A 26,111-nucleotide genomic window follows, 5' to 3' on the forward strand; every position below is an offset into this window, starting at 1 on the left:
TGGGGAGAGAGGTATCGTCATCTCCCGAGGCCATTCTGTGCAGAAGAGCGGCAGTCAGGGCCTCCCTGCAGAGAGACACGGAAACCTGAGACGAGCTGGGGAGGTGCCACCATCACCTGCTCTGGGTCTGCGTGTCCGTTATTTTTTACTAGGGAGTCTGAAATACAAAAGAACCATGGGTCACTGCAACCAGCCCCCAAAGGTCACGCCCTGGCCTGGGCCCCCTGTGTGGGGGCCAGACCTGGCGATTCTCCCAACAAACAGAACTCACTGGAGACGAGGGGTGTCCCTCTCAGGCCAGGCTACAGAGGCCAGTGTTCTCTCTGCAGCTCGTCTCCTTGCTGCCCTGATGAAGCTGGTCATGTGGAGCAGCCTCTCGAGGAACGAGGATGCCTCCGCCCAGCGGCCCTCGGTCCTATGACTCCCTCGGTCCTTGGTGTGAGTGACGAGGACTCAGTGAGCTCTGCCAGAACCTCATGGGTTTACTTCTAACAGGTGGGAGACCCTGAAGCAGAGGCCCCAGCAAGGCCCTGCACAACTCCCTGGTCCAGACACACCCAAGGATTAAATGTTTCTGCCTCGGGCCACCAAGATTGGGGACAGCTTGTGATACAGCAATACATAACTGATACAGTATTGGAGGTAAGAGGACAAGATGACACCACAGGGCCATGGCAAAGCTTCAGAATTTATTCTTATCTTCCTGAAATCTGGGTTTGAAGCAAAGCAAGTGGCTTCTACTTGGATAACAAGTGCAAAGGGACCTACATTTTAGTCTAACCATGGAAACCCGGGCCCCTGGAAGCGGGCTCCCTTCCACACAGGAATGAAGAGGCCTAGGTCATTCCAGACCCACGCCCTCGTCGGCACCTACCTACTGTGATAGTGAAGGGCGGCCTTTACTATTGGACCAAGGCAAGAGCCTTCTGAGCGCCCTCCACAGTGAACGTGTGATCTGCGGCACAGCAGGGAGCCCCCAGGACACGGCTCTCCTGTTCAGCTCACTGCGTTCTCTGAGGTTCAGATGCCCCACAGCCAGGAGCCCCTGCATTCCTGGGGTGGGGGGGGGAGCATGCTGTCCCAAGAGTCCCTCCCACACCGGAGGACGCTGGCTGGGGGCACCATCCATGGGAACTGCCTGCTGACCGGGCAGCAGGACCGGGCAGGCCTGGCGGGCGCTCACACGTTCTCCTTGTCGAACTCGCACATGAAGTACATGGTGGTGTGGCAGGCCACGTCGTTCCAGCCCCCCGAGGCCACCATCTCCACGCAGTCCTCCTCGTCATAGGCGTTGTTGGGCTCCCCGCTGCGCCACTTGTTGAAGGTCTGCATGGGGGACCGGTCCGAGTACACGAAGGCCCCCTCTCTCTCCAGGTCGTTGATGCCGATGAAGACGCGAGCCAGGCCCGCCTGGGCCAGGTAGGCGGCCATGAGGCCGTTGGCGGCCTCGTCCTTGGGCATGCTCAGCGTGCCGCCCCGGCCCTGGCAGGACAGCTGGGCGTCGGCGTACCGCTTCTCCTCCTTCACCAGCAGGTAGATCTTGCTGTCCGTCTCCCGCACACCGGCGACAGCTGCAGGGGAGGGCAGGGCTGGAAAGTGAGCACTGCATTCCCATCAACAGGCCTCAGGCTCACGGGGACCCCAGACCACACCTGGAGCCGCAGGCGGCCGGGGCTCTGCCCCCGGGGCTGGGGGAAGGGAAGCCGGGGCCCAACATACCATTTTTTATGAATTTTAACTCCGTGGTCAGCTGCGCGACCTGGTTGTCCATCTCTCCAATGGCCTTTCTCAGCTGGCTGCACTCACAGGGGATACCTGCAGGAATCAAGCCACTGAGCAGGCGCTGGGTTCAGAAGAGAGGCGCACCCCACCCACAATATGATCGCTCCTCGGCAGACACCAGGCAGGCCTTCGAGGCCGTGACGATGATGTCCTAAAGGCAAGACCAGGTTTGCAAGTGTCGCCTGGCAGCAGGGGAAGGCAGAAGCTGCTGGGCAGGAGGAGGAGGGGCATGGCCTCCCCAGGGAGGCTGAGGGTGGCAGTGCAGACACCAGGGCATGGGGGGAAGGAGGAACGGAGCCGGCAGAGCCCAGGACTGCCACACGGCACCTGGAAGGAGGGCAGCCAGCAGCACGGTCTATGTCCCTCGGAGGGACCCAGGCATCTCCGCAGGATGGTGGGGCAGATGGGAGGGGACACAGAAGCCCCAGGTGAGGCATCTCCAGAGGCCTGGATGGGGAGAAGCTAGGGACCAGGAGCATGAGGCTGGCGGGAGGCCTTCAGGACCCTCCTGCTCCACACAGAAGGCCAAGGTGTAAATGGGGGGGGGGGCTTCACAGAGAGGAAGAGCCAGCTGCCATGGGGCAGGAGGGGACAGGACCCAGCACAGATGGAAAAGCACCCACGTGAAGCAGCAGCAGTAAGCGTCAGCCCTCCTCAGCCTTCCAGGTGGTGGGGAACCCTGGCCGCACGCAGCCCGAGCTGCATCCTGCTGTCCTCTCCACCTCACGTGTGAGCTGAGAGGGAGGCCTCGCACAGCGGCCTGCCGGGATGTAGCCCAGGCAGGGAGAGGGGCTGCGGCAGAGCCATGTGGCTCTGGGGGGACAGAGAATGGGCAGGAAGCTCCAGCAGGCACTCCACAGGGCTGGATGACGTGCCCCTGAGCTTGCCTAGACATCCCTGGTGGCCCCCAAGGTGAGGACACTGGGGACCGCTGCTGGGGTGCCTGGGGCATTCGGGTGTGCACCTCTGAGGGGGAGATCCTGGAGCACCCCGAGAGAGATGGAAACCCAGGAGCACAAGCTGTGGGGCGGGCAGGCCTGAGCCTCGCCATGCAGGGGTCAGAGGGACGGCAGGCCCAGGAAGGGCACCGAGACATCAGGTGAGGGACGCTGGAAGCTTCCACCAGAGGGACTAGTGAGCAACCACCTCCCAGTGTCATGGATGCCCTGCCTCCCAGCCCCCGCGGTGTCACTCATGCTTCACAGTGTTAAAGTACGATTTTAAGACATTTTATTAAAAATCCTTGGGCTGCTCTGGACTGGGCAAAGGGGAGGCGGGGAGGGGTCATGAGGGTAGGAAAGATGGTGGAATGAGGTGGACGTCATCACCCTAGGTACATGTATGATTCCACAAGCGGTGCATCTTTACACCATGTACAACCCGAGAATTGAAATGTTGCGCTCCACGTGTGTACAATGAATTGGAATGCATTCTGCTGTCGTGTACAACTAAGTAGAACAAATAGAAATAATAAAAAAAAAAAATCCTCAGGCCGCTATGCCATACCTGGCTCTCCGTTAGGGCCAGGGGGTCCCATATCACCAGAATCTCCTTTTTGACCTGGAAAAGAACAGCAGAGTCAAGGTCACCACTCAGAGCTGATGTGTTCCCTGAGTAAAAAGCGTCCCAGTTGAACCTCTCCCTTCGGGTTTCAAGCCTGAGAGTTCCCAGATCCTCCTTTGCAGGGAAGACAGGGAGTGCCTTCTGCATGAACAGGACCCTGTGTATGTCCTGGGGCTCGAGGAGGTACAGGTGCTTGCTGTTGACTCACTCTGGAAGCCAGGGTATTCCCCGGATAACTCTGCAGGCAGCACGCACAGATCCTCAGCTCCAAGGGTGAAGGCGGCTGGCTCGGACGCCAGCTCCTTCCTGACCCTCCCCGCAGCACGGAAATCCAGATACATGCAGGATGGTGGAGCTGGGGTTGGGCCTTAGCAACGGCCAGGTCCAGGAAGGGAGGACACACTTATAACCTCACGCTGGAACCCAGGTCCCTCTGGCCCTCTCAGGCAGCCAGGAGCCCTGGCCCAACCTCCTGTTAGGTGGGACAACCTGCGTCCTGCTCTGGCTGACTCATCCCGCAGCCTCACAAAGCCTAAGAAACCAAAGCTGGGAGGAGTGGACCGGCTTCCTGACATGCCTGGCATTACTTCAGTGATGAAAACCTTGTGCATCACGCTTGTTGAGAGGAGTGGCTGAAAACACAAACCTGGCCATGCACAGCTCCTACCCTGCACCCGGGAAGGTGAACCCCTAAGTCCTGCTGCCCGCGCACACTGCCCTCCCCCTCTCCCATGAGTGGAGCAGCCGCTGGCTCCAACTCTGAAAGTATGCACTGGGGCAGAATTTACAGGCATGATACACAGAAACTAGTAAGACCACCAGGCAAGAAGGTCCATCTACAATTGTCCTCAGATGCTCCGAGCCTGGGAGGGAGTGGGAGGCAAGAACTGCATTAGAATACCTTTAGCACCAATGGGACCGATTTTTCCATGGCGACCCACACTGCCTTTCTGTCCTTTGTCCCCCATGTCTCCTGTAGAAAACGATAAGATCAAAGTTGGCAGATGCACAGGTGATCCAACATGCCTCCTCCTTGCCATCTCCCACTCGCCCATGCACACACAGACCAAGACTGAAAAACTGCACAGCCCTTAACCTCTCCAAGGTCACGCAGGTCCTCGGTGACAGTGAAGGGAAGGAGGCATGGTCTGACCTCCACCCCGCACCACGGTGCTTCCCAGCTCTCACTCCCGTCCCCAGCTGAAACAGAACCACAGGACTCCAAGAACACAGAGGGGTGCTCTTGGGAACATGGGCACGGGTGCCAGGTGGCACAGCCTGGGCTCCACCTGGCTGCATTTGAAGGAGACTCAGGAGGGGTAGGGAGCAGGAAGGAGGGCCTGGGTTGCCCCTGCACGCCTCACCATCGGGCCAGCTCCACACCAAAGTGCCTGTTCCACACTCCCTGCTGGCCCCTGCTAACAGTCACCAGCCCCTCTGCCTCTTCTCCTGTCTCCTGCAGGAGGGAACAGGGCCTGGCCTCACACTACCATGACCCTGCAGGACTTCCCTCTGGTCACTACACCAAGACTGAGAATGGCTGTCTTTGCATGGCCCCAGAACAGACTCAGAGGACAGTTGCTGAATGCCAGGCTCCTCCCCTCCAGAGGCCACCTGCTCCTGCCTTTCCACGGGTGGTCACCGATGGCCAGGCAGACTGATAGCAGGCTCGGGGACTGCAGCAGGAAGCTCAGTTTCATGCTCTCATCCCCAACGTGTCCTGTGTGCCCCAGGATTCGGGATCACTCCCCACCCACGCTGTCACAGAAACAGGGAAGCTCGGGGAAAGGAGGTCCCAAGAGAAGCAGGAGGACCTGCACCCAGTCCAGCGAGCTCCGTGCAGAGATGGACTCCTGGCGGGAACTCCTGCGCTGTGGCGCACATGGGCAGCTTCCAGAGCACAGAGCACGGCTCGGGTGAGCCACACTGAGTCCAGCGCTGCCCGGGGAAGGGCAAGGAGCCATGCGTTGCTCAGAGCACGTGGGCTCACATGAGTTCTCCTGTGGTTGTACAAGGTCCCTGCATAGAAGTGGGCCGGGCTGTGGGGCTTGACCAGGTCAGTGCCTACTTCAGGGTGGAACCAGGACAGGAACGGAGACCTGTTGATCTGAAACTCAGGGCTGTTTTCCTGCAGGGAGGGCCTGTGGATCAGTCAGAGGAATCAGGACTAGAAGGTGGGAACCCCAGCAGTCACTGGGGCCATGTGCAGCTGGGGTACCAGGGAGGGCGGGGCCTGACCAGCCCAGCATGACACTGGTGCGGCAGGTGTGTGTGCCCACACAGCACATGGAGTCTGCTGGGAAATCAGGGGACCATCAGGCAATTGCAACCCAGGAAACTAGCCATTTAGAAGCTGAAGTCTCTGAGGAGCATGAGCAAAGGGACAAGGGAAGCATCTGTCCCCGAGGTATAGTGAACCACTGAACCACCAGGGAGTTGGGAAGAAGAGGGCGAGGTCTCACCCAGGACGCAGCTGGCCACTAAGTGAAGAGATGGGAAGGGGCAGGGACGGAGCTGGCTGGGGAGGATGGGGGAGGTGCAGGCGGACAGGCAGTGTCTAGGAGGTGGCAGGTAGTGGCCGGGTGGCAGAGGTATGTGGGAGGTGGAGTGGCAGGCCCTTCGGGTGACCACATGGGAGGGGTGAGGTGAAGACCTGCAGCCTGGGCTGCCAGGCAGGTGATGCTGAGCATCCCAGAGGCTGGGTCGCAGAGGAAGAGGACGCTGGGCCCCAGTGTCCCTAGGGAAGAGCAGGAAGAGGGGGGCGCTGGGTGTGTGAGGTGGGGGCCAGGCAGGGATGGAGAACTGGGGGTCATCAGTGTGTCGATGGCAACTAGAAATAGGCCCCAGTGATGTCACTCAGGTAAGGAGGGAACCGGAGGGACACGGGAGACAGGAACAGCCTGTGGCCATGACCTGGGGGTGTTCAGGAAGGAGAATCGGGGAGACGAGGGCAGGGCAGGATGGTGGCAGCTTCGCAGCAGCAAAGGGGAGTCCCTGGGTGGCCAGGGAGGAGCAGGTGGAGCCGAGGAAGCAGAGGCCCCAGGGCAGGGCAGCCCCCCAACACCAGCCTGGAGGTGCACCCCCTCCAGCTGTCCCCAGTCGGCCCTGCCTGAGTCAGTCTGCCTGCCATGATCACCAGATCCGCCCCCCACCCGCTGTGACAGCCCTCATGGAATCCACCCTGCTTCTCCACCAGGAGATCCTGAGCCTCAGAGGGAAAGTCGAGAGCAGCTTCCAGTCAATCAGCCAGTCGCCCTCCCCCTCCCGGTAACCCCGCACCAGGGAAAGAGGTGGTCCCGAGGTCCTCGCCAAGTGTCAGCCTGTGTGTGCCCAAGTGCACTGTGACAGGGACGCCAGACCCACTTCTAGACCACAGCTAAGGGCTTGCTTCCCTGCAGAGGGAGAAGCCGGGTATCCACCCCCAAGCCAGAAGGGATGGGGTGGGGATGGGGGTGCCCCTCTGCCCCTCCCCCAGCACCCTGGGGCCCCACCCAGAGAGATGCAAAGTCGTTTAGCCCACCTCCTACAAGACAGTCCTCCAGGCATTTAAACTCCTCTCTGGAGTCCTACCCCCTGGGGCTGGGCTCCCTCTGGCCAGTCCAGGGCGCCTGTGTTCCTCCTGCAGACTGGCATGCCCACCGCACTGGGTGCCCACAGGAGGCCCAGCACCTCCCACTGTGGACTAAGTCAGGCCCCAGTTCCTTTCCGATGCTCCTGGGGTGAGGCCTTTGGGAGCTGAAGGGGGTTGGAGGAGTCAGAGGTGGGCTGCAGGACGGGTAGTCCTCAGGAGGGTGGGAAGACACGGGAGCTCCTGCCCGCTCTCGCCTGGGAGACCCGGTGAGAAGGCAGGCGTCTGCAAGGCCTGGCCAGGACCCTGCACGCTGCCCCTGCTGTCTGCCCTCCAGCCTCTGGGGCTGTGCGAGGCGAGTGTCTGCAGCTCAGCCACCCTGCGGCCCCTTGTCTTGGCAGCCCAAGCTGGCCAACGTGCCTCCTTGCTCTGGACTATTAATGTGGTCTGAGGATGAAAGATGACACAGTGTTTCTGCTCAGCCTCATGCAAAGTGGGCTCCACAGGAAAACCAATGTCCCCTGAAATGCATGTCTGCTGTTGAGTGTGTCCCGAGGCCCTCCTGCCTGCCCACCCGCCTGGGGACACCTTCTCCTCAGCCTGTCCTCAACCCACTGACTTGTGCCCAGCGCCCCAGCCCTTCCTGCAGCCTAGCACTGCCCCCCGTTCCTGAAACCCCAGCTGAGCCGCGGGAGGATGGCGGGTTGGCCTGCTCTTGTTTCCCTCCCGAGACCTGGTGGTTCTGCTTTCATGCGGTGCCCATGCAGGGTGGTCTGTGACACCCTCACCCACTGGATCACGGCAAATTGGGCTGCATGTGGGTCTCACATCAGGGGGAGTCCAGGGCAGGGTGAGCCTGCAGACCTTCCAATGGAGGGCAGAGGCCCAGAGCCCTCAGGATCTGCCCAGGTTCACACAGCTGGTTCAGGGTAGAGCTGGGACAGGGCCAGCCTGCCGACCCCAACCGGGAACCCCCCACTCCCTACCCTGCCCCAGCACATAAAGCAAAAGCCTGGCGGATCGTTCCCAAAACCCAGGACACCACTGAGTCCCTGCCTGGAACAGGGCAGTGTCCCTGCCTAGCCGTACAGCTCCCGCTGCAAGAGCCCGAGGAGCCCTCCAGAGGGCCCATCTCTTAAATGGGACTCTGGCTTTTACAGATTCCCTGGGAAAAGATGGGAAGGGAGTGGGGGCCTCCTGCCCACTTGGGGTTGTTTCTCTGAGGCCCCTGAGCTCTGCCTAACAGGGACGCAGAGGAGCAGCCCGCAGCCCTCACCGCTGGCCCTCCCCCCAGACAACTCCCCTTGGGAAGGTCAGACCCTGAGGCGACAGGGAAAATGAGGCCCTTCCCCTGGAGGGGAAGCTCCTTCCAACACAAGCACACTCCACACAAGACCTCCCCCTGCACAGAGGGATTAATGAGCACCCATTCCACCAGCTGAAGTGCAAGGTCAGAGGCGAGCGGGCACCTGCTGCTGTAAGAAGCCATGACCTGAGAGTGAGAACGTGGCATCAGGCCCACCCCCAGTCACAGAGCCAAACTTTAACGGAATCCAAGGTTGTTGCCGACACTGGGTGCCTGTCACCAGCCAGGTACTGAGCTCAGCTCCTATCTTACAGAAGCATGGGACCCGTCCCTGCCACGGGGTACTAAGAGATGAGGCACAGACACAGGAAACTAAATGCTGTGTGGACAGCCACAGCCAAGCAGGAAGGACACAAGGAGCAGACATGAGTTCCAAGCCAAGAGCAGCAAGCACTGCCGTGAGGACCTCGGGATCCCTGGGGGCCTGCGCACCACAGGTGGCAGGGCCTGTCCCAGGGTGACTCAGAGGCCTGGGCTCCAGCATTTCTAGCAAGTTTCCACGGGTGCAGATGCCACTGATCCAAGGGCCGCCCTGAAGTGCTGAGGCTTGGGGTGCAAGAAGGTTGGAGGAACAGGAGCCCCAGGAGAGGACCACAGAGCCCCAGGTCTGCACCTCAGCTCCACCACCCAGGAGCTGAGCCACCCCGGGCACACTGCCTAGTCTCTCTGCACCTCAGTGTCCTCATCTGAAGATGGGTGTGACGAGGTATGCCGTAGCATACGGATCCCCATGACCACCAGCCCTCCTGACGCCCAGGGCTCCGAGCCCAGCACCCTGCTGCCACACACAGCCGTCTAGCAACCTGCTCAGCAGCACAAGCCCTGAGCCTGGCTCAGTCCTCCCTCACCACCTGTGTGGCCTCTGTACTGTGTTCCTGCCGACAAACTGGGGCCGATAGCAGTTCCCCTCCTAGACTGTGGTGAGAAAATGAGAACCACAGGAAGAGCACCTGGGTGTCGCATGTGGGACAGACATGTCACCAGCAGCAATGACTCATCATTGGCAGGGACTTTCAGAATCAGGACATCACCCAGGGCTGGACAGATGTGCCCCTGCGCTTTAAGGAACTGTCATGGACACCGAAGCTCGAGGGCACTGACCTAGACCCCAGCAGCTTCTCTGAGTCTCTGGCTGGGACCCTACCCAGCCTGCTCCTTGAAGTCAGCAGGTGCAGGTGAAAGGTGGCAGCAGAGCACTTGGAAGCCCAGGAGATTCTCTTCACTTGTCCATCATCCAGAGATAAATCAGGACACTCCCAGGACACAGGGCAGGACAGCACATTCACATGGCTTTGCTGGTTTTAAGCTCACAACAGTCTCAGTCTCTGCTAAAGCTAAATTTTATCCCTCTAAAAATTCTACGTTGAAGTCCTAAACCCCAGGGCAAACGCTTTTTTAAAAGAGGTCACTAAGGCTAAGTGAGGTCACAGGTTGAACCCTGAACTAGTAGGAGGATGTGAGACATCACGGAGGCTCAGCCACGGAAGAAAGTCCATGCAAACCCAGAGAGGCAGCTGTCTGCCAGCCACAGACAAAGGACTCAGGAGAGACCAATCCTGCCAGACTTTGACCTTGGACTTCCGGCTTCCAGATTTGCAAAGAAATAAATCTAGTTGAACTGCTCGTCTGTGGCATTTATTGCAGTAGCCTGAGCAGACAACACGCCATTCCTCTGCTCCAGCACAGAGGGAGCTCAGAGTATGCAGGACAACACTAGCCACGCAGCAAGCTAGCCAAGACTAATGCCCAGTGGTTCCAAGTGCAGACACTGCAAGCAGACAGACCCAGATCCAAAGCCAGGTCTCTACCCACAAAGTCTTAGACAAGTGATGACACTCTTTGACCCTCAGTTTCCTCATCTGTAAACATTGTCTAATGGTATGCAGCACGTTGGGTCACTATGGACATCAGGAACACAGAATGTCATGTGCAGAGCACAGGGTGGGCACCAAATGTCATGGATTCCATTCAGACCGAGGCAGCTTGACTCCATTTCCAGGGCTTCAAACCCCACCCTCAGCTAGGACTCCATCTCCCTGCTGGTCCACACAGAGGGCCAGCAAGACCACCTTCTGCAGGTCCAGGGACTACTGTGCCCTTGAAAACTAGGGCAGACCATCCAGTGCAGACTCGTGGTCACTCAGTACTGTGGGAAGACAAACAAGGCCCTCCCAGACCCCCAAAGCAGGAAACCAGGGTCTGAGAAGCCCCACAGAAGCCGCCTTTCTGTGTCAGCCATGGCTGAGGACACGGGGCAGAGGCAGTGGGACAGCCCCTGGGTGGCCCTCTTTCTCCTGGCCCCTCTGGTTCCTCCTGCCTCACACCCACAGCTTAGACCTACAGACAGGAAAAGACCTGGTCACACTCAAAGGAAGGACTTTGGGGGCAGGGTGGACCAAAGAGTGGACCGACTTATCAGACCATGAACAGCTACCACCTCATCCCAGTCCTGCTCTGATCTAACCAATGGAGAAGAGCTGCCACTCACCAAGCCTCTGCCGAGGGCCTCACTGGGCAATACTCACACACAGACACCCACACTGGATTTGGATGTACATGTGCACACACCTATGTACACTGTACACGCAGGCACACACTGTAAACCCACACACAGACATATCTGCACACTGTGCATATATAACCACACACGTGTGTGCATGCACACTTGGCATACATGTATGCATAGAGACATGTTCATGCATGATATACACATATAAGCATGCATCGTGTGCACGTGTCATCTTCTCCCACATGCACACGTGTGCTAGACATGTATGTGCTTGTATGCATACACACACTGCACATATATGAGCATGTGTGCACACATACTCTGTGTGGGCATACACACACACATACAGGCATACATACACATCATCCATACAAATATGCCTATACAAATGTAACCTCATGTGATAAATATACAATCATATCTGCATGCAAGCATGCACATATACATGCACATGCACAAATACAAACATATAAACACATGCATGCATGAATGTATGTATATGTACATACATATGTAAATACAAAAAAATTCATAATATACATTTGCACACATAGACACAGACATACACATACACTATCTGTGTGCACATAGACATTCTATACACACATATGCTATGTGAATATACACAGACATATATACGGGTGCGTACATATGCACACCATTACACATAAACAAACACGTATTTAGAGACATGTGTACACATGTATGCATACATACACACAAACATACTTGTGCACACAGGCATGCTATGCACATTTATGAATTCATACAAACATACATGCAAAAACAAATACACATACACTACATATAAAGACACCTCACATACTCTATACAGGTACCTATGTGTGTGTCTATGCATCCATGAACATAAAACACTATCTATGCACTTAGATGTGGACATAGACACACACATACCAACACAAATACTGACACATATTTGTGCAAACACACACTTGTTTTTGTACAAACATACATGCATGGCAGTATATGCCACACACATGCATGTATGGTGCACATACACACCACACGCATAGCACAATGCATGTCCTTACACAATCCAAGGCTGTAAAGCTCACAAGCACAGAGCTGGTTTGAACCTGCTGCTGCTGTGAGCTGTGAACCTGGTAGGAACTGCCTGTGGTTGTGTTGAGGAAGAGGAGAGGGTGAGGGCCATGAGAGCCCAGAGCTTGCCAACACTCCTCTCTCTGTGGCAGCCGGACCTCTTCTATAGCAGATGGGTGTTACTGGAAAACACCCGTTGGGGGCTGACCCCGAGCAGAGCGGTGGTACGGTTGCCCAGGAGAGTGGACCCCACAGAGAGCTCCCCACCCTCTGCCTCCAGGAAGGTCTTCAGGCTGCTGCAGATGGCAGCCAGCTTTTGGCAAGACCCAGACACGGCTCTCCCACTGCACCCTGGCAGCACCCAGCACACGAAGAGCCTAGGCCTCTGAGCTGAGGAGCGGCGCCCCAAACGCTAGGGGTATGTGCTGTGCTGTCCTCTACCCCACTCCGCAAAGAAAAGCAGGGTGCCTCAGAGTTGTCCAGCAGACACCCATGTACACGGGGCGGCAGGCAGCAGCTCACAGCAGGGTGGCCAGTGCTTATTAATTTTAATGAAGCTGTATCACACAGTCCTTTGAAGTGGAGATAGGGCAAAAAGAGCACTCAGAATCCAGCTTCCTTGGCGATTTTTAATGAAGGGTACTGTGCGGCACAGAGGGCCCCTCGCTGGGGTGGGCCGCCCTCCTCCTTTTCCGCACATCGAGAGGGTCCCAGCTCCGTGACAAAGGAACAAGGCTGCCACTCGGCTCTTGCCACATCACGGGTCTGGGAATTAGGCACTGAGAAACTGAGATGACACACACCAGAGGTCACGTCAGCAAAGCCATCTACCCTTTCCATACTGCCTGAGGCTGGAAACTGGGTTGTTCTTGTCTCCGTGGAGAGCGAAGGGCAGCAGGAGTCCTGCCCAGCCTGGCTATTAGTTCAGAAAGGCAGGCACCAGCAGCACTTCCTCTCCAGCAGGGGCTGCCACGTGGCAGGGCAGCGGTTCCAGGCAGCCTCTCCACAGGCCAGCCCCACCTGGGCACAGCTTGCATCTGGTGAGTTGGCCCCTCCCTGTGGGCAGCCCAGCCCCACAGAAGCAGCACCCAGGCCTGTTGGTACGATACAGCAGCTGGGTGTCCTCCCGAAGCCAGAGCTGTGCTTGGGCAGGAGCGCCATCTGCTGCGGCAGAGCCCCCTCTTTGTAGCAGCAGAGAACACAGCCCAGCAAGGCAACCAGAAGCCTCAGAACACAGACCTGCTCCCTGGACGCAGGTGGGGCAGCTCCCTCACCTGGGGCCGCGTCAAGCACACAGACCTGGGACTCTCTGGAATAACCACAGATGTTAAAGATTTTTAGAGATAATTTCTTCTTGAGATAGCTTTATTTTATTTATTTTATTCTTTTAGTAGGGGTTTCACTATGTTGCTTAGGCTGGTTTCTAACTCGTGGGCTCAAGAGATCCTCCTGCCTCCTCCCAAGCAAGCAGCTGGGAACACAGGTGTGCACCACTGCACCAGACTCAAGATCTACTGCAAACAACCAAGTGCCCTCCAAATGTCAGTCCCGCACTGAGCCCTGAGACCCAAAGTTGAAAGCAACAAAGTGCATCTGTCCCCAGGGACCTCTAGGCTGCAGAGGCATCAGCCACATAAAGGAATGCGCATGAGGTACCCCCACCTGTGGTGCTCACTGAGCAGCAGTCATGGTGTCCACTGAAGGGCACTGGTCACTAACTGGCCCACCTCCTGGGGCCCAAGGAGAGGTGCCCCCACCTCCAAGCCAGGGGCAGCTGAGGGTCCCAGGCAGTTGATGTGTTTCTCAGATGGATCTCATGTCAGATGGGGGAGTGTTCCATGTGTGGCCTGCCGAGCCCTAAGGTAGGAGACCAATCCAGGCAGTGCAAGGGCCCGGGGGCGAGCAGCCCAGCCCTCCCCTCTGCAGCAATGCCCCTCCAGCTGTTTCAAGCTACAATCACCTTCCACTGCTTTTTCAAAACAGGTTTAAAAATCACTGACACACTTATCTGTGTCTCACACTCACACTAGAGAATTCAAAGCCACCTTTTAGATCACCCCACTACCATTTAAATAACTTGATCGTATATATGTAATGTCTGTTATATAAAAAATATACACTGTGACGATTTTTTCTGTCCAAAATGTTCTACTTTGGTTGAAGTGTAATTTCTCGTATTCTACCAGAGCAGAAACAGTACCCAGGGAGATGTGCAGGTAGAGAGGTAGCGGAGAGGGTTCCCCGTGGAGCAGACCGAGAAGCAAGAGAGCACTGAAGGCCATCGAGGGTCCGGGAGGCACTCGGCAGGACACTCCACGTGGACCTGAGACTGCACAGTGCCCTCTCAGGGGGCGAGGTGAGCGCACTGGCTGAGCCCTAGGGCTGGAGCATGGGCTAGGCCACTAGCACTGGGTACTCCAAGAGCCAGCCTGCTGCGGGGTCCTGCACAGAGTAAAGACACAGGGCTCGGGATCCTCAGCAGAGAATCCTATTTTTTTTTTTTTTTTGGAGGAGGAGGTGGGTACCAGGGATTGAACCCAGGGGTGCTTAACCACTGAGCTACATCCCCAGCCCTTTTTTGTAGTTTATTAAGAGACAGAGTCTCACTGAGTTGCTTAGGGCCTTGCTAAGTTACTGAGGCTGGCTTTGAAATCTTGATCCTCCTGCCTCAGCCTCCCAAGCCACTGAGATTACAGGCGTGCACCACCTCGCCTGGCCAAAGAATTTTTAAAGGGGTAGGAAAGAGTCAAGTCCACACTGCAGACGCAGCTCTGGTCCCAGGAAGAAGTGGATCAGACCTGGGACGTCCCCGAGAGATGGAGCCAGAGAACCCAGCAGGGCCCACCTCACAATGCCATCCACAATGCCACCTGCACCTGGTGCCTGGCACACACTGCAAGTGGCCACCTGCATTCCACAGCGGGCATGGAAGCCTCCCAGGCCCGGTGAGAGCAGCAGGGCCTGTTCCTCGGCCCTGCCCACCAAGGCTGCCTGAAAAGGGAGGTGGCACAGGGCTTGCAGAGACAGGTGGCACCAGTGTCAGGACGGAGACCAGAGGTCATCTGGTCCCTGAGGGGCCCAAGCGAAGGGTCCACCCTTCAGTGAGAGAGAGGAGGGGAGGGACTCACAGGAGAACGTGCCTGAGGACCCAGGGAAGGAAGGCCACTAGCCAGAGGACATACCTGAGGGGCAGAGGGCAAGGGAGGCTGCGGAACCTCCCAGGTCTCAAAGCCACGGAGACCTGAACACAAAAGGGATTGGAAGGAGTTGAAGGCAGAGCTTGGCCGTAAGTACAGTCATGTTACAGCCATTAGACACACACCAGGGGCTATAGAGAGGCAGCCTCGGGGCCACCACGAGGAGCCGGTGCTTGTTGCTGTGTCCACTCGGAAACTGCATCTAGACAGAGCTGGGAGAGTCCACTGCCTGGTGGCCCAGGACCTGCACTTATGGCCCAAAGGGATCCGAGGTGAAGCAGGAGTCCAGCACAGGTTCCTAGGGGGAGGCAGCTTCAACCCCTCGTGGAGCCTCTAAAAACCCCTGGTCTCCATCCCAGGTCCCAGGCCATGAGCCTGCAAAGGCTAGAGCTGTCCTCCAGCCGGGAGCCAGCTCTGGCCCTCCCTGTTGGTCTCGAGGACGCCCCTGCCGTGCACTGGAGAGCTCAGCAGGCGCTCCACTGGCCCCCTCCTCATAACCAAGCCCTCCAGAGAGCAGCCCTGGAGCTACCGAGCCAGGCCCAGAGGCCACAGCACCAGGGGCGCAGCGGAGCCTGGAGAGCGGTGGGGAAAACGACACTCTGGAAACATCTGAAGGACCCTCACATGTTCTCCCAAACTAGCAAAACTCATGGTCACTAGTCCCCCAACCATTTCAAAAGGAGTATCACCAGTATAAGTAGCCATCAAGAAAAAAATGACATTGGCCACAACTACAGGGAGACATTTGTCAGTGACGAAAGATTGAAGGAAGAATCCTCTTTCTGCCAATGAGAAACTGAACATTTTAACTGGGAAATGGAACTGGTGCGAATAATGGCTCACAGAAAACTCAGGATGGCCAAAGGCATAACTGGTAAAATTTTATACAGCAAAAATTAAAAAAACAAACAGTCCAGGAGCCTGGCCACAGTTAATACCAAACTCAAGGATGAAAAACTGAAGGTTTTTCTCTAAGATCAAGAACAAGACAAGGGTGTCTTTGGTTGCCACATCTATTCAACATAAGCACTCTAGGTCCTGGCCAGAGCAATTAGGAAGAAAAAGAAAATTAGAAGCTTCCAAATTGGAAATAAGTAAAGTTGGCTCCATTTGCAGATGGCATGGTCTCGTAGGTAGAAAACCCTAAGACCCCACCCAAAAGGCACTCCAATAAACAAATTCAGTAAAGTTGAAAGATAAAAAGTCAAAATATGAAAGTCATTATTTCTATAAGCTAATGACAAACTATCCAAAAAGCAAATTCAGGAAGCAATGTCATTTCAGTAGCAACGAGAGGAAGGAGGAACTTAGGAATGAATTCAACGAAGGAAGTGACAGATCTGGATACTGAAAACCGAGAACCATGAAACTCTGATGAAAGGAAGAGAACACAAATGAACGAAAGGAATCCTGTGTTCATGAATTGGAAGAATTTATATTCTCGAAGTGTCCAAACTGCCCCAAGCAATCTTCAGATTCAGGGCACCCCTATCAAAATTCCAATGACATGTTTCACAGAAAGAGAAAAAGCAACCCTAAAATTCACACGGAAACACAAAAAGCTACCTAATGCTAAAGCAATCTGTCTGATGGGGAGACCAGGCTCTCCACCTGCCCGAGGGGGAGGCTAGGTACTGCAGAGACAAGGACTGGTGTGCTTCCAGGAGCAGGGATCTGAGCTCCGTGCTCTGCCGTGCTCTGCCGTGCTCTGTGTGATCCAGCAGCTGCCCCTGCAGCCTCATCTCTCTGGACTAGTTCTCCGAGTGATGCAGGGCTGGATCTATGACCCCTCCTGGAGTCCCTGAGGTCATGTTTCCACCCACAGAGGGAGAAAAACAGAAGCAACCAGCAACCCAGCCTCTCTGAGCGTGGCTCACCTCAGGCTTTGGTGCTGGGCTGAAGTGCTTCTGCCACTCACAGATTTCAGTTTGCTCTGGGCATGGACGATCCAAGGTGCAGCATGTGGCCATGAGCAAGCAGAGTGTGGGGCAGAGGAGCAAGCGCCTGATGTCTTGGGGAGACGAGAAGGTTCCAGCACAGTACCTGGCCCTCCAGGTGAGCCTGATCATGAACATTCAGGGAGCCTGTCCAGCTACCTTTTAAATACACGTACATGGGGGGGCATGGTGTGCACACCTGTACTCCCAGCTACTTAGAAGGCTGAGGAGCAGGGTCACAAGTTTGAAGCCAGACTCCATGACTTAGAGAGCCCCTGTCAAAACAAATAGTAAACGTACAGGGAATATAGCTCTATAGTGGTAGAGTGCCTCTGCGATCAGTCCCTGGTACTGCAAAAAATAAAAAAGATGGTCACAGGCTAGAGCTCAATAGTAGAGCAGTTGCCTAGCAGGTGTGAAGCCCTGGATTCTATCCCAGTACTACAAAAATTAATAATAAAAATAATTCCACAACTGCAGAACATAAACATTGTTGGAAATATGGAAAATGTGAAGAAGAAAATGTTAATGTCCATAATCCTAAAACTCAAAGTTATCTACTAATATTCTTGTTCATTGGTTTCTAGCGTCCTCTATGCCTTCTAAAGTTTGTTAGGCAGTTCCGTGTCGGCTTTTGCTCCTTTCCAACTCACTAGAGCACATCAGGCCAGACCAGTCCTTCTTAAATGTCACTGACAAAGGGGCATCTCCTGAGTCCCCACAATTATTCCTGCTGTCAATGACCCACATGAATCCCCTTGCATTGACCTGCTCTATGTGCTGCGAAGGGTGTGATCTCCACAGCAGAGCTGCTGGCTCTTGAGGTGACAGGTCCCTGACAAAACCTGAGATCACTGCCCAGTGCCCGGCTGTGCTCAGACTGGAGGCCACATGTGAAGTATGCCACTGCCCACCCTGACCTTAAGGAGCCCACCCCGGCTCCTCTCCCGGCTCCACTACCCAAAGGGTCCTGACAGCGACTTGCAGCCAGGTGGAACTAGTTACCTGGGACACGAGGCAGCCATTGGAGCGGCTGTGCTGCCCGTGACACCCTTACGCTGTACTCATGTGAGAGCAGGATGCACTACCCCAGAGGGAGGCGGGGTGGAACGAGAGAAGCACAGAGAGGGGACTTGGAGGGAGCCGTGGTCCCCGATGGCAGGGCTGTGCAGTTTCCCACACTCTAGGTCACGAGCTGCTTACGATGATAGATCAGTAAACTTTGAAACAAGGCCATTCTTTAATCCAGCCCAAACCCAGCTCCACGTGCCACGGCTTTCCGCCTTGGTTTACTAGCTGGGCCTGCACGGTGCCTCCCTGGCCACACGCCGGGGCAAGGACTGAGCCTTTCACAGCTTGGTCACCCCCACCCCACTCAGCACCCAGCACTCAGGAAATGTGGGAGTCACATGAGAGGAACAGGCCCCCTGTGCCCGGCAACGCTCCTGGGAGCTCAGAAGGTAGAAGACGCTCGCTGACCAGTGAGGACGAGGGTAAGAATGAGCCAAAGAGCACACACAGGCACCTGCTGTGATGACCATGGAGGCAGGGACAGCATGGACAAGCCACGTCTGCATGCAGTGGAGGCCCCGCCCACCAGGCAGCACTGAGCTGGTTGAGCAGGACTGAGAGAGTGACAGGGAAATGACAGCACTTCACCAACTGCCACCATCTAGAGCGGGGACAAGACTTCATCCACCCCAGAAACTGAGGAGCAGCCATTAGCTGTGCCCAGTTCATGACCAGGTCAGTGATAAAGTCAGCTGCACAACTTACCTGCAGCACGCGAATAGGAAACACAGACACGGCCCCAGCCCCCCAAAACCACATCAAAGACAGAAGTGGGGGCTGGGGACGTGGCTCAGGGGAGCAGCACGCACCCAGCCTGCACAGGCCCTGGAATTCAGTCCCCAGCATCACAGAAAAAGAGAAGAAATACCTAGTAAAGTGAAAATAAGAAGCGCTTGGTGTTTCCAAGACACTCCTGACTCCTGACCACCCCAGAGCTCCAGGGAGCAGGTGAGTCACCCTCCAGCAGCTGTCCCGCCCGCACCTGTCAGCACACCGGCTGAGCACGCATGGAGGGGTCGGGTGGCTCCTGGGGAGGGGAAGACCAGGACGGCGTGACATGCCCGCGTGGCCGGCCTTCTCTGAAGTTCGGAACTTCGCTTCCAGCAAGTTATTCAAGGAAGTATTCTAGATACATACAGAAAGTACGAGCACTGCCTCTCACATAAAGAAGTCTCGAGAGGATGCAATAGGGTTTTAAAAACAAGAGGGAGAAAAGCAGAAAGAGAAAAGAAACACACATGACTGTTAAACACGAGGAAACGCCCTGCCTCCTTCACGGAGAGGCGGTGAGGCGGTGAGGCGGTGAGGCGGCATCGGCAAGGCAGCCCCAGCTCCGCAGGGTGGGAGGGTGGGGAACGCACATGTGGGCCCCTGTGGCAGGAAGCGCGCTGTCTTGGAGGGCGGTTCAGCACATCTACCAGAACCCCCAGCGCACCTCTGATGCCACAGGTGCATGGCGAGGATTTGTCCTCGTGCTACCTCAACACATTCAGTGAAACCCACTCGGGGTTCTCCAGCAGCAGGTCCAGGAACTTGGGAGCCCACGGAGATCAAACAAATCCACGCACACCTCACTGCCTGGCTGAGGAGCCCCGTGCACCCACACGCAGAATGGTCCCCAAGGCACTCGTCAGGAGAAAAGAGCCAAATCAGAGCCGCCCGCGATCCCGCACTGCATTCCCGCTTCCTGCTCACATGTGCCTTTACCAGGGGAGCCGACCCCAGAGGCACCGTTTGAAGCCCCAGGTCTGCCCCGCCTCCTCCCTAGAGCTCACACAGGATCTGGAGCACCCTCACCTGTTGGATGGGCACAGCTCAGGGAGGCCAGGGCCAGCTCACTGTCCAGGATGCTCTACCTCCTGACCCGCTGGTCAGCTGCACTATTTGCAGAGGGCCTCCCTCGCTGCTCCCCAGCAGTCTGCGGCATGAGGTCTCCCTCCTCTTCCTCATCCACCTCCCTCCTCCCAACAGGGCCGGGGACTGCAGGTACCTTTTTCTCCCGTAGGGCCGACTCTTCCAGGCCTTCCCGGGGCGCCTTTGTCTCCCTTCTCTCCCACGTCCCCTGTGGAAGAAGTCACATCTGTTTAGCAACTGATCTGGCCGGGACCCCATGTGCTGTGTGGACGTGTGCACCTGCTGTGCCCCTCTCCACCCCGCCCACCCTCCCCAAGTCTCAGTGCCCCCATCTGTCCCCGAGGCTCTAGGCCTTGCCCTACCATCCCCCTCAGGGATGACTCTGTCCACCCTTTGATGCCCCTCAGACATTCCCTCTGAGCTGACTCCCAGTTCATCCTCGGGGGCCCATCCTAACACTAAGGAGAAGAGAGGAAGCCACTCACTGCCCTACAGGGCCCCCGGGAAGCCACTGGGCCAGGGGATGTGCTGGACATCACCTCTTCTCCCTGAGCACGAGCCCCATGTAACACACACTGCTGAGTGGGGTGGACACCTGGGCCAGGGGGCACGGCCACCCCATTCCAGGGTTCAGACACCAGTAAGGAGACAGATGTGAGCAACTAGAGGAGACACCTGCCAGACAGGGACAGAGAGGTGCACAGAGGGGCTGGGGCCACAGAAGACAGGGACTCTAACACCTCCTCCCCAGCACTCCCCTCCCAATCTAACCCTTACCAAGATATCTGCCTAAGACAAAAACCATATTACATCTTTCCCTTCTCAAAAGGCACACAGAGCTGACTTTCGTCACCAACAATGTCCAGACCTCAGACTTCTTCCCTACCTCTGGCTCATCAACACACCAGGCTCCACCTCTCACCTGGCCCTCCAGCGGCTTCTCTGACCTGTTAGCCTGACCTCTCTCTCTCCCAGGGTGCTGGGACCCTGTTGCAAATGTACAGCTTTTTTTGTGACCTCACCTCCTTACCTGTTCCACCAGTGCTGCTAGGAACAGAGAGAGTGTGCATGTGTGTGTGTGCATACTTCTGCACAGTGCAAGCCACCATTCAAGTACACTAATCGTCTGTGATTCTCCACACACACTTTGACTTGGTGGGAGGCTTAACCGAGATTATCAACACCCCAATGAAGTCCCCAAAACTGACCATCTGGCCTAACCGAGGGGACATTCATTTTAAATTTAATTAAACAAGAAGAAAAGCAAAGTGAGAGACATCAAGAAGGAGAGACAGACCTGAGACCTCCCAAGGTCTCCCTGGCCTACAGCAACAGGCACTGGCTACCTGCTGAAAGCCCCTCGCCTACTGTAGGTTTGGCACCTGGCCCCATTCATGCATGGCCCTCAGTCTCTGGGTAATTCTCAAATTCTCTCTTACCTTTTGAAAAAGAAGGAAATGCACCAGCAGCAGTTCTCAGAGAAACGCTGACAACCCAACAACAAGAGATGTCAACCAGCAGGGTGCGCACAGCGTGGAGATCTGCCCGGCGCCGGAGGAGGACCAGCCAGCAAGGGCGCAGTGGGCGACAGACTCCCCCGTGTGCCAGTGCCCAGCGCGGGGCAAAGACAGCAGAGGAGCAGTGTCCCACCACAGGAGTCAGTAAGGAAGGGAGCGCCCGAGTCCTGTGCAGGGAGCGCCCTTGGAGAAGAACCCCCCAAGGCAGGCTGAGGGCCAGCGACGAGGACCTGGCCACAGGGCAGAGAGCACACGAAGGACTCTACTGAGCAACACTGAGATAAGCCACCGGGAAGCTTCGCTGGTGTTCTTTTGAGCCAAGTTGAGAATTGAGGGAAAATCTAATAAATGCTAATGTCCACCTTACAGGAGGACAGAAGGAGCCAGTGGACATTTGAAGGCCTAGTGACTGCGACTTCCAACATTAAGGAAGGACATGATGGAACATGAGGAAAAGGCCCCCTGAGACCCGCACGGGGAACGTCACCCAGACATGGCAGAGTGACAGGCAGAAAGTCTGTCACTACCCAACGTCTGTAAGCTACCCAGGAGGAAAGCATTTCAGGCCTGTGTGCGTGCGAATGAGAAGCAGACTGACAGGAGCGCTCGCTAGCAACCCAGGAAACAGCATCAACACGGGGACATGTGTGGGCCAGGACACCGGCCGCCTCTCTGAGAGAGTGGCTTTAAGGTGAAGCCGCTGAACAAGCTGGACGTGGCCAGGCAGAGCAAGAGAGGCATTCTGAGGAGAGGGACAGGGCACTGCAGCTGGTCAGGTGAGCCAGGAGGCTGGAGGGAGAGGCTGGAGCAGTGGCCAGCCCTGAGATGTACACACAAGGACTGGGACAGCATGGTCACCCACACAGCAGGGCAGTGCACCATTGCAGAAGTCCAGCAGAGACGATCAGACTGGACGAGGGTGGGCGCTTGCATGGCCTGTGCCACAGCCTTGCCCCTGCTCTCCGCTGGGCTGAAAGCTCCGTGACGGTGTACCACGCAACTCCTGGCTGACCAGGAAGCCCCTGCTCTAGCGTGGACCCGGCTCACATGGCATTTCCACAGCTGCAGCTTGGAGCCAGCCACGGGCAAGCACAGAGCGGTGCACGACTCTAGACCAGCTCCTCGCTGCCCGGCCCACGTGCTGCCAGCCTCGACACCCCTCTGAGGACAACTGGGTCACTTATGTCACCTGTAGGCACTTATTTCTGATGGGCAGATGTCTTTTCATCTACACCTCCAAAGAGAAATGTGACAGTTACAGTATCTTTCTTCTTTTTATTGCCAGCAAAATTGACTATTTTAAAAAATGGTCGGTGTTAAAAACTACCGACAAAAAGACTCTGATGGGGTTAGAATGTAGCTGGTGGCAAAGCTCCTGACTCCCACCACAGAGCCCTGGGTTCAATCCCCAGCTCCAAAAAGAGAAGATTAAAAAAAAAAGACGTTGATGTTTTAAAATTAAACAGAAAATACACAGACTATAGTTTCCAACCAACAGGTAAGAAACACCTTAAAAATTAGTGGTGCTGGGCTGGGGCTGGGCCTCGGAGGCAGAGCGCTTGCCTAGCATGTGTGAGGCACTAGGTTTGAGCCTCAGCACCACATAAAAATAAATACACAAATAAGTGGACGGCACCGAGTCAGGACTGCTAGGCTTCCCTCACACACTGCGGCTTGACCCAGAGTCAGGGAGACGCAGTGGGTGGTTCTGCAGCCTCTCAGAGCTGGGCACATGGCACGCAGACCCAGCCATCTGCTCCCAGGCCTGCGCTCAGCCGAGATGTCCAAGCAGAGCTCATGCAGCACGCCCACCACAGTGGGACTCACGGCCCAGAAGCAGGCCCCACAGAGGCCCCCAGCTGGAGGGACGAGCAGGGCGCTGTGCCATGTGCGACAGGCTCCCCCAGGGCCCTTGGCTCGTCTCCACCATCAGCCTACCACTAATTAGAGAGCAAAACCACAATGTGGTGAGCCGCCCTCACCTCCCTAAACTCCTAAGGACAGTGCTGCAGGCTGAAGGGACACCGGACTCAGGGAGCCGGTGCCCAGGCGATGGACGAGTGGATGGGTTTACGTCTGACCCACAGTCGTGTCATAAATGCACACAGATGCATTTGAACAGTCGCAGCACTGTTTCAAAATACCACCCCGTAAAGGACGGTGACAGGACCTGGGCTAGCACTGAGTTTCCACCCAGCAGTGACCTGCCGCACGAACAGCCGGAAATAGAACAAAAGAGCCCAGGGTGGCGTGCAATTGAGAACCACACTGAACAAAATCAAGCGGCTCTCACCCTCCGAAGTGCTCCAGGGTTTCAACACCTCCTCTTTCATGCGGGAATGTGGTATAGCATTTCGTAAAGATACGGGTCCTCTTAGACACCACGTAGGGGGACCAAGTTACCAGGCAGAGCTCTAAGGACAAGGCTCATCTCTGCCAGGGGGGTCAGAGTTTCAACTCCCTGCTCCTGCTCCACCACTGACGTGTCTCCTCTCGGAGAAACGGAAAAAGGGGGCAGGGCTTCACCCACCCTCACCTCCTGCACGTCCTATGAAGGTTTGCCCACCTTGCACTTGGGGCCTTTTTTGCACTAGAAAGATCCACAACATGAGATACTTAGATACATAGTTGCTGCCAGCTGAGGAGGGCCAGGACATTCCTGGTCAATACATGGCTCCTAACCCTGAACCAGCCCGTCTGCAAGGGTCACGAGCAGGAGAGGCATGGCCTCAGAGCCACTGCCTGGGCCAGCAAAGCAAGAGTCCGGCAGGAACCTGCTAGCTTGGCCGCCCTAGTTTTGAGAGATTACTGTCAATGAATTTTTAATTAATCTGATAAAACCTGTAAGAACAACCCGGCCCTTTGTCACTTCTGAGCAGCAGTCTCCCTGATACATATCCACATTTTCCCATACGTAACAAAAACCTCACTGTTAGGTATGATTATTATGCACCAATGTTAAAAAGTTTTAAAATAAAAATTTTAAATACACGTTTCCCCACCTATAGCCAAGGTCTTTAACCATTAAGGAAAGTCCGTCTCTCTCTAAATGCAGACACAGTGGACTATCAACAGATGCATTTTGTTGAACACAGTCAAGGGGCCGCCTGGTGTATGTGCTGAGAAGATTCGACAACCACAGGTGGACCTGCAAAGTCCCAGGAGCCCAAGGCAAGGAGGGCATGTGCCGAGTCTCACAGACAGGCCCCTTCCTCCACAGAGAGGCCCTGCTCTTCTCTCCAGCCCTGAGCCTAGCCCTGCAAGATTCTCAGTGAATTCCGTCTCATGAACCAGCGGCCACCGTGTTCCTATTTCCTCTTAAAAGCAAGAGCTGTACTGTGTTTACATAGTCCCCCTGCATGGACCACCATGATTTCTGACTCATCAGTTTTGACCAACACCGTCAGGCTCCACGTTCCTCCCCGTGCTCCCCTCTGACTTGCTGATCTTCACGGGACACGTGATGCAGGGAGACCGCTCACCTCCTTTGACAGTTGCAAGCTACCATCTAGAAGCCGGGCAGCAGGGGCTGGGCCCTCTGGTCACTGCATCCCTGTTTCCTGGTCCAGGAACAGGAAACCCACACAGCACAGGGCTCAGCGGGGAGGGGCTGGGGCTGGAGGCCACTTCTCCCTCCTCTCCTGGCGCTGTGTGTGTGAGCATCACTCTCCACAGGGCCTGTGAGTCCTGGTCCAGGTAAGACACCCAGAAAAGAGTGGCATTCGTCCACTTGCTGACGTGTGCTGAGCATATCGTGGGCCGTCCGGGGCTGGGGGGGTAACCCCCGCCCCCGGCCCCTGTGTGTGAGGACCAGGAGGGTGCTGTCTCAAGGCCAGGGCCTTCTCTCCTGACGCCAGTCTATCTGCTCATGGTTCACAAAAACTTACATGAACCCTGAGCTTTTATGGCTTGGAGAGCCGGAACTTGCTTCCTCCTCCCTTCTCTACACCCTCCCTGCCGCCCCATTGAAACACCACAACCATGGAAGTCTTTGATTCTGCTTTAGCCAGCACACCCAGTATCACAGAGCACTCCTGGCCATGTCCACTGTCAGAGGGTCAGGTTTCCAAGGGCCTGAGTAGCTGAGTCACAACATTCCTGCAGTGGACATCCCCTTGGCCTTGACAGATGACAGGGTTGGTCTCAGGAAGCGGGGGTTTACACCCAGGATGCAGAGGGTGGGCTCCAGCGCACGCGGCTTGCCCATTCCACACGCTTGGCCACCCAGGAGCGAGTCTCTCCACCTGCCCGATGAGCAGCCCTGCAGGGCAGGACCCGGGTCTGAGCACTGGTAGGACCCTGCTCAGAACCTACCCGCCCACTGTGGCGCTCAGTAGGTCGACACGCTGCAGAGGGATGGGTTTGCCGACCCCACGGGCAGCACGGGGCCTTACAGCTTTGCCAGCTCATCACTGACCCCACACTGGGTTCAAGTGCAGACAAACTGTGATGGAGGAGGTGCCACTGTGCCCAGGAGGTGAGCTGGCCAGGAAGAGAGGAAAGACCTGGCTGGCCACCTGTCCAGGACGCTCCATGCCGAGCGCCACCCATGTCCACAAGGCCAAGGGAAGGAGCACAGGCCACCACCAAGGCTGGCTTCTAAAGCGCCTGGCTCAGAACTGCCCCGAGAAGTGCATCCCAGCTGGGAGACCCGGGACGGATGCTGCCTTCCTGCGCGTGCAGAG

General features: G+C 56.3%; 1 protein-coding gene across 7 annotated transcripts in view; it reads right to left on the bottom strand.

Moving 5' to 3' along the window:
* Nucleotides 1-668: 668 nt before the first annotated feature.
* Colec11 (collectin subfamily member 11) overlaps nt 669-26,111 on the bottom strand; it is a 33,160-nt gene continuing 7,717 nt past the window's right edge. For 3 of the 7 annotated variants that reach the window (XM_015480013.2, XM_048804882.1, XM_048804885.1), the window contains exons 3-7: nt 20,046-20,117; nt 4,247-4,318; nt 3,289-3,342; nt 1,720-1,815; nt 669-1,589 (exon numbers count right to left, since the gene is read on the bottom strand). In XM_015480013.2, coding sequence (XP_015335499.1) covers nt 1,180-1,589; nt 1,720-1,815; nt 3,289-3,342; nt 4,247-4,318; nt 20,046-20,117 — 704 coding nt within the window. In that variant the 3' untranslated portion in view covers nt 669-1,179. The remainder of the gene's footprint in view (nt 1,590-1,719; nt 1,816-3,288; nt 3,343-4,246; nt 4,319-20,045; nt 20,118-26,111) is intronic. The other 4 variants (XM_015480014.2, XM_048804886.1, XM_048804883.1 and 1 more) reach the window with 3 other exon arrangements.

Source organism: Marmota marmota, unplaced genomic scaffold, assembly GCF_001458135.2.
Source record: "Marmota marmota marmota unplaced genomic scaffold, marMar, whole genome shotgun sequence".
Classification (NCBI taxonomy): domain Eukaryota; kingdom Metazoa; phylum Chordata; class Mammalia; order Rodentia; family Sciuridae; genus Marmota; species Marmota marmota.